Source organism: Mastigoproctus giganteus, chromosome 2 (genome assembly GCF_048544385.1).
Source record: "Mastigoproctus giganteus isolate SK-2022 chromosome 2, ASM4854438v1, whole genome shotgun sequence".
Lineage (NCBI taxonomy): Eukaryota > Metazoa > Arthropoda > Arachnida > Uropygi > Thelyphonidae > Mastigoproctus > Mastigoproctus giganteus.
Window position 1 is genome coordinate 241,342,265 of NC_143576.1, and position 7,793 is coordinate 241,350,057.

The following is a 7,793-nucleotide window of genomic DNA, read 5'->3' on the forward strand; positions in this document are numbered from 1 at the left end:
AATCCAAGGTGAAGGCCTACCTTCAAACATTGCAGGCTTTTCTGGGACTGAAGAAGAAAAGCGGGCCTCCGGAGGAGGCCCTCGTGCTCCCTCCCGCGGCGGCCGGGGAAAAGCGCGCGCCCAAACGTGCAAGGAAGAAGCCGTCGATTCTGACGTCTCCCCGTCGCTTGAGAGGAAAGAAAATACAGTGGATAAGTATGTGAGTACACAATTTTTTTTTTTTTTTAAATTTGTTTATTTAAGTGATCGATTACATCTAAAGTAGCAATGATATCATTGCCCCACAAATTTTTACAATAACATTCGTTAACAATCTGTCTCATAGTAATACCGCGACATCTATGGGTTAAAAAGAAAACACAATGCAGTCCACAAGCTATAGATTCCCGATGTTGTATTACAGTCTTGTTATGAGTCCACTTGCGACTTTGCCTTTTCAGAAACGCCACAAAATCTTCGGGCGGGGGGCGGGCAAACGTGTCGAAGTAATCGGCTTCTTCTTCTTCTCCGAGGTAAATAGCTATCCAATGGGTTCCTGGTCTGTCGGATGGATCGGTGTTGACGACTAGAAGAAACGGTTTACTAAGAATGTTCGTAGCCAGTTCGTCGCGAGCACATACACTTATGGGGTAATCTTTAACAACACTTTCCAACAAACGTGCTATTTCTTCAGTGTTCATAATCCAGAAGAACCGACCTGTCTTTTGTCAGCGAAACCACGTTCTCGAATTCACTGTACAAGACGCACGTGACGTTTTCAGGCAATGGTGATGAAAATTTCAGTTCGAGACGTACGCTCCCCCGTTTCAGAGCACTAATGTGTGCACCAATCGCGTTTTCGTCTGGCGATAAATCAAAACCGTACAATACATTACCGAGTGGATACTCGGAATATGACAAATCGTTTCCGGTGTCTTCCGTCCATTTATTTAATGAAGAGAAGAGTGACAGATACGATCTCGTATACTGTCCTGTCTTGAAGTCGGGAGTCAGAGGTATTGACGGGTACTGAATGCCATCGGCAGTCACTTGTAAGTAACACAGGTTGAAGTGAGAGAAGTTAAAAGGATTACGAGAGTACGATCCATTGAAACCTTCACTCGACACCAAACCCACAATCACGCGCGATGGAATTTGTCCTAGGAATATATTATCACGTGTGGAATCTACCATTCCTTTGGGAATAGAAAAGTATGTCACGTTCACGCGATTAATAGGGTACACGATCGGGTTCTTCTCTAAAACATTGATGTGTGCTAGTTGAATCTGAGGATTCAATTTCACTTTACGTACGAATAACGTTGCTTCCATAATGTTCAACTTGGCAGTCGACGAATCGTTGGAAAGCAAACAAAATTCGGGGGAACTTCTTACCAGTCGTAAACGGAGGGAGACGTTATTCACTATGTATTTAGATTGGTGACACAGATCGAGTCGAAGTCTTCCTAACATCTCTGCAGTTTTCGATTTTGAGAAGAATTTCAATCGTTGGTACATACCACTGTCGTCCTTCTCGAACATCTGTTTAACATCGGTGTACTGATCTTTGACGTACATCTCAGTTGTCAGTTGCGAATTCTTGGCTTCCCGTCCATAGTTAAGAAGTGTTTCCAGGTATGCACGATAAGGGTACGTATTCGATGATGGGTTAATCAGTTTGTCTTGTACAAAGAGATCGACTTGACTGAATAGAGAGTGAAAGAAATTGTTAACGACTCCTACTTTATCATTTTCTTCCAGATCTTTTCCATCGCTTCTGGTGATTCGCACCTTCAACCGCAAATAACTTTTCCCGAGGTCTAGATACTCTTCCGAAGTCCCCGGAATATAGAATTCGATCGGGCCTACACTATCTACAGATGCCAGAGGAAGGAAAGTAATATACGACGACCGTTCGACACACATATTAGTGGCAGGTTTACTGAAAAGATCCAGCTCAGACATCATAACTTCCATCGAAAATATCGCGACGTCTACGTTTACCACCTCTCTGATTACGCACCTTGTCTTTAATGGCTTGCCCGACTTCTGATACACGATTTAAAAACGAACGTTTAGGTGGAACACCTGATATAACATCATCAACGATATTTCGTCCTGCCGAGAGTACTTGTCGACCGATGAAAGCTGCTGCAGGTTTGAGTATAGGTGTGAGAAAGCGGAATGCAGTTCGGAAAATGCTTCCTAATCCGTGACCTCTCTGGATGGAGGGCCCAGCGAAGTAGGGGTTCCCCCCTGCTTGCATTGTGTAGTAATGGACGTACGCATTCATCGTTCACGGAAATGGAGTTTAATTGTAGTCTTTCCCTCACTGAACGGTACGAATTCACCGCTATCTGTACGCACTTGGATGGTTACTGTATGGAACGTGTTTAACTGGAGTGGGTAATAATCTAAATGCGAGAACTCTCCGTTATTGGAAAACGATACGACACGTAACAGTGGCGCTTTCGTATCGCCTACAACCTGATCCTCAATTAGGTTACAATAGACGAAATAGGAACTGACACCCCTATATATATCTGCCTGGTACTTAGCGTAAACTCTACCTTCTAAGTCTCTGCCTAGTTTTTCGAAACCTAGCATCTGACCGAGCCCTGTTTTTGGGAAGCGAAGGTAAACCGATGGATCGATTTCGATAGACACTATACCTATGGAGTTCACTTTTGCGTCGAGTTGGGGTGCCAGCTTCATCATGGCGTTAAGCACCTGTGGTATACTTTTGTAGCTCCCTCGTGGCAGTTTACAGACCTGAACAGCTTCTGCTTTCACACCCCGATATGTGATCGTTCTATTGGATGCTTCTTTAGGCAATGTGATTTCCTTCTTGGAAAGCCACTCGCCGACGTGATAATTTCGGAAAATATAGAACCCTCCTTGATCCTCGCTAAATGCCCTATCGAGACCTATAACCCGTGTAAAAGCTTTAGAGATTTTCACAGTACTCTCGTTCTTCACCCTTAACGTGAACTGTTCTTTCGTTCCGTCAGTTTTCACTTTCAGTTGAATGTCACTGTCGACAGAATTAATATCATCGATAAGTTTTGAGGAATTGGTATACATTTCTTTTAATACTGTCATCGCTCTGACTTCTTTTTTCTTTTTGGGGTACAGAGTGAATATGTTCCATCCATCGGAGATATTATCCCATGAAAGAGGGAAGTGTACTTCGGCAAGTGCTACTTCCCACTTGCCAGAGAGAGAAACAGCATTAGGCAGTTCCACTGTGAATTGTGACTGAGAATTTCTGGGATGTAGATCCATACTAGCGTTACTGGGAAGTGTAAGGAAAAACATCTTGTGAGCTGACCCAGCTATTGAAGCTTTGTGGGTAGCCTAACCATTTGACTAATAACTGACGTTGTCCTCTGACTGTCTTTTGTTTAAGTACCTTTTCGATGGGGTATACGTCAGGGGGTACATTATCGTCAAAGTTAACTTTCTGTAACTGTGTTTCGTAAAACGTTCCTTCTATCTGATCACCATCACGGCCTGTCACACTGTACACAACAGGGTTACGCTTCAAAACACGTGTAATAGTAAACACTTCTCTCGTCCAATTCCCCCAGTAACCTTTGCGAAAAGGGTGAGACCCGCTGCTCAAAACAACTCTATCTCCGATTTTAAATTTCGGTTTCAGGGTTTTGGTACGGTTGTAGTAGAGTCTATTATACACTTCTTCTTCGTTAGCAAGTGTGACTTTTACAGGGGCCATACCAATAGAACGATGGGTAGTACGATTATACGTAGCCACAATATCGTCGAGTACGTGAATATATTTCTGACTTTTGGAATAAGAAATCCACTTATAAATTTTTTCTTTGAGTGTACGTATGAACCGTTCGGCAATAGCTGCCTTCTTTTCTGATCTTGTTGTATAGAAATTGATACCAAGGGAAAGGAATAACCGACGAAGAGGAGCATTAGTGAATTCTTTTCCTTGGTCGGTGTTAACGCAAAATGGTGTTTCTTCTTCGAAAATAGATTTGAATGCCTGCACCACCTCGTTGGCTTTTTTGCTTTTCAGTTTTCTGACCCAAGAATATCGCGAGAAGCAGTCCACACAAACCAGAAGGTAACGATATCCATCGTTTGAGTCGGCGAGAGCCGACAGGTCACCTAGGTCACATTGAAAAGTGTGATTAAGTCCGGGAACTTTAATTTGGTTTCTCCGAAAATTAATTCTTTGCTGTCGATGTCTCACGTAAGTAGGTTGACTAGCTAGGAATTCGCGAACAACACGTCTGGGTAATTTAGTATGTTTTTGAAGAGCATCAATAGAACTGAAACTACCTATTACTTTAGGATTATAATAGTCTGCTAACATTTCTCTATCTCCACAGGTAGGAATGGACAGTGTCGAAGACATCGCACTACTTATATTTGTCATCATCCTGATAGTGATTATTATTATCTCGGAACAGCAGCTTGAAGATTGGAGGATGGACTGCTTCCACACATCTGAAAATGTTACTGTTTGTTCATAGATGTACCTTTTTAAAAATTGTTCATTAAAAAGCAGAAGTTTTCTTTGGTGTTTGAGTTTTTGATTTAAGGAAACGAGTCAATAAAATGGTTAACACACATAAGTTAAGACAATAATAATAAAAAGGCTCTAATTAAAAAAAGTATCTTCATATTGAATCTCTAAGGAAACGAACCTATAAAAGTTTTACTCACACACAAGAAAAAAAGACTCAGGTGGATTAGTTAATAAACACTACGACAAGACAATGAGTTTTCTTTTTATCAAAGGATCAATAAAGGTTTAAATCTATGAGAAGACACTGCGAAAGAAAATATTTTTTGTCACTTTTAAAAATAAAAAGTGGCTCTTACTGCGACATTACACAATTAACACAAATATTCCGATGACATTATTTGATATGTTTATCGCTTCAGTAAATAAAAAGTGATGGAGGAAGTCATCAAAAGGTTTACACACAACTTAAGAAGATATACTGTAATAAAATGTATTTTCAAAAAAGTTTACATGCACACAAGAAAAGACTCAAGTATGATAATAAAAAAAAAAAAAAAAAATCTCGGTAAGCAAGTGGCGCCATCTAGGGAGAGAAATGAGAACTAACTATCACTTTCACACCTGTACTTGGAGTATAGTATGCAATTGAGTTTAAATCACTCCAGGTATTATGCAATTGAGTTTAAAACCATTTAGACTTTATGTAAATGTGTTTGAACCCCCAACATATCTACTGATGCTTAAGCAACAACTTATGCATGTCCATGGCCAGGCCGTTGGGTGCAGGTATATTAAGACATGTGTCTATCCGGTCATTCTTTATGGAGCAGAAGTCTGGGCCTCAACTGCCCCAACGCATATGAGACGGATTTTTGCGGGTGAATTTTGGCTATTGAAGTGGGCCATATGGAAATTTCGGCTTCCCCCTGCACGAAGCACCACCCAGATGGCAGCATCTCTAAACATCAGACGTCTTCCTGCCATTATCCATGAGAGAAGACTCATCTTTTCTGTAAAAATGATGGTTGGCATTATTTCAGACACAGACACAGACTTCTTGGCTAACTGCTGTTGGAGGATCCCAGTCCCAAGCCTTCGGGCCAATCCAGTCCTTCAGGCCACCCCAAACCGGTTAAAGTTATCCGATCGGTTCTTACCAGTGCAAATGCTGCAGTACATATACTCCTTGGATGGCGACCTCTACAAGTTCGCATTGGATAAAAAATACAAGCAGAACTTACTCCACCCACATCCTTCTGAGGACCACGTCACAAGTCATTAGAACCTGCTCCCAAGGACCTGTCCGTCACTCCCATGGATCCCTCACTACATTGTTCCAACTTCTGCGCCTGCTCAGATGATTCCAGCACTGTAAAAGGACTGCTCCCTTGAGAATAATTTAACATGATGACATGCTGTTGTGTATATATGTTCATATGTAAATTTTTCATTTGCTTTCCTACACTTGTATAATTAGTAATAATATTTTTTTTTCTCCTATCTCATTCTTGTTTATTACATTGTATTAGCCTTTACTGTAATATTCTATTAGCCTTTGTAACCTTGTATTAGCCTTTACTGTAAACCCCTGGCTTGTAGCCGTGAAGGGTATTGTGTACGGCATGTGCGTTTTGTATGCAATAAAGAGTTCTTCTTCTTCTTCAAATTTAATTACAACAAAAAACTATTTCTCAACCCTAAAAATCGAACTTGTACGAAATTGTTGAGTTGTTCAAATTGAAATGATCGACTTGTTCGTCCTCTCAGTTGGTAATTCTGTTGGTCTATTTTCCTCCTTTGGCCATTTTTGAGCGTCCCTGTGACTGGACATTTGCGGTGAGTATGCCGAGTAGCTGGCCGAAGTGGAGGGTGCTTCGGAATAGGCACAGCAGCAAACGTCCTTGATGTTGTTGTTATTTGTTTTCAGATATTCTTACTTGTGCGCTCAAAACAGATTATTTACTTCTAATTTAATTTTCTATTAGCATTTCCTCCATTTTCCTCTTGAGACGACTAACGAAATTTCTGTTCGAACAAAAAAATCTGAGCTCCTGAGAATGTCATTCGGCCTTCAAGCCCGACGTGTTATCTTGTGAATACAGCCAATCACAACACTGCGTCTCCGAGCAATAAACTAATTGGTAAATATAGTTTTAAGGGCGGAAACACACGCCCTTTAAGGGCGTTTCCGCCCTTAAAGCACCACCCCGCCTTGATAAGAGTATACTGAGTCCCCTATGTGATAATCCTCATAAAATATCGGTCCATCTTTCGTTTGGAAGTCGTGCCGTTCGCTCGCGAACATGGCAACTCAGGACACCTCCAATCAGGACGGAAGTTCGTCGAACACCCGTCATTAGGAACAAACTAGATTCAGCAGAACAGATCTTCCTCTCTCAGGTCGCTGACGTGGTCTGCCTTGCAAAAACGTGGCTTCAACCTAATTGAGACACTCTTCTGCTCAGTTACCACATGCTGTCTGCCTCCAGGGAGCAATCTAGAGGAGATGGAGTAGCCATACTCATATCAGAAATCGACCTCAACTACAACTCAAGCTTTCGAAGCGATTATAGTCTCGCTACGTTTCCACTCCAGCCACATTGATATCTCTTCCGTCCAGGGCCTACAATTGAAATTATTGAAAGTCTGGGGAACTGGCTCTTAAACCATCTTCGTTCGTCTGCACAACACCTTGTTTGCAGGGATTTTAATCTGCCTCCAAACCGCCATCACCTCTTTATCAGGTTCTGTGAGTTCTTCAAATCCATCGACGTGACACCAAGGGATTGAACCTACTGGATCTTGATTTTTCCTCAACAAAATATGTTGTATTTGTATTTCTTTTTGAATTTGTAATCTGTATTTTGTAGCCTTTTGTATTTGTACGCTGTACTTATTCTGCTTTTCTCTAAGTGCTATATGTGAACCCCCTGGCGCTCGTCGCCGTGATGGGATATTGTGCTGTAACTTTACTTCACAATAAAGATTTATTTATATTTATCCAGAAGTAATTTCTAATTGGATCCAAGGTGTCGCGCAGTTTCGTAAGTGATGAGTAATAAAAGGACATGTGGTTGCAGAAAATAGCGAGGCTCTCCAATCGTAAGATATGTACACTATAAATTAGGCGACTGTCCTGAATGAAGAAAATAGTGAGGCACTGTCTTTGTTAATAACTGTCTTTGACAGTTGCACAAAAGATCAACCAACAGTCCTTACCAGTACCGTGTTGTGTGTACTCTTTCAAGAGGCTCCAGAAACCTCTATTCAAAGATAATTTATAGGGCCTCGCTCTCCATTTGTATTCTTA

The 7,793-nt window shown here is 41.4% G+C and overlaps 2 protein-coding genes across 2 annotated transcripts; both read right to left on the reverse strand.

Annotated features, from left to right (window-relative positions):
- Window positions 1–669: 669 nt before the first annotated feature.
- Window positions 670–1,905, reverse strand: LOC150090306 (uncharacterized protein F54H12.2-like). Its single transcript, XM_090390256.1, has one exon. It carries the CDS (start codon window positions 1,903–1,905, stop codon window positions 670–672), a length of 1,236 nt encoding a protein of 411 aa, XP_090246382.1.
- Window positions 1,906–3,271: 1,366 nt separating this feature from the next.
- LOC150090307 (uncharacterized) lies at window positions 3,272–4,369 on the reverse strand. Its single transcript, XM_090390257.1, has 2 exons — window positions 3,909–4,369; window positions 3,272–3,785 (listed from the first exon to the last, which is right to left on the reverse strand). Exons 1-2 carry the CDS (start codon window positions 4,367–4,369, stop codon window positions 3,272–3,274), a joined length of 975 nt encoding a protein of 324 aa, XP_090246383.1.
- Between the last annotated feature and the right edge of the window lie 3,424 nt (window positions 4,370–7,793).

What these genes read in the sequence shown, in the direction of transcription:
- LOC150090307 (XM_090390257.1), bottom strand. Translation starts at nt 4,369, where the DNA reads ATGTCTTCGACACTGTCCATTCCTACCTGTGGAGATAGAGAAATGTTA. An exon ending in ACTAATGCTCCTCTTCGTCG is followed by an intron (nt 3,786 to 3,908) that starts GTTATTCCTTTC and finishes TTATTCCAAAAG; the next exon opens with TCAGAAATATATTCACGTAC.
- LOC150090306 (XM_090390256.1), bottom strand. Translation starts at nt 1,905, where the DNA reads ATGTGTGTCGAACGGTCGTCGTATATTACTTTCCTTCCTCTGGCATCT.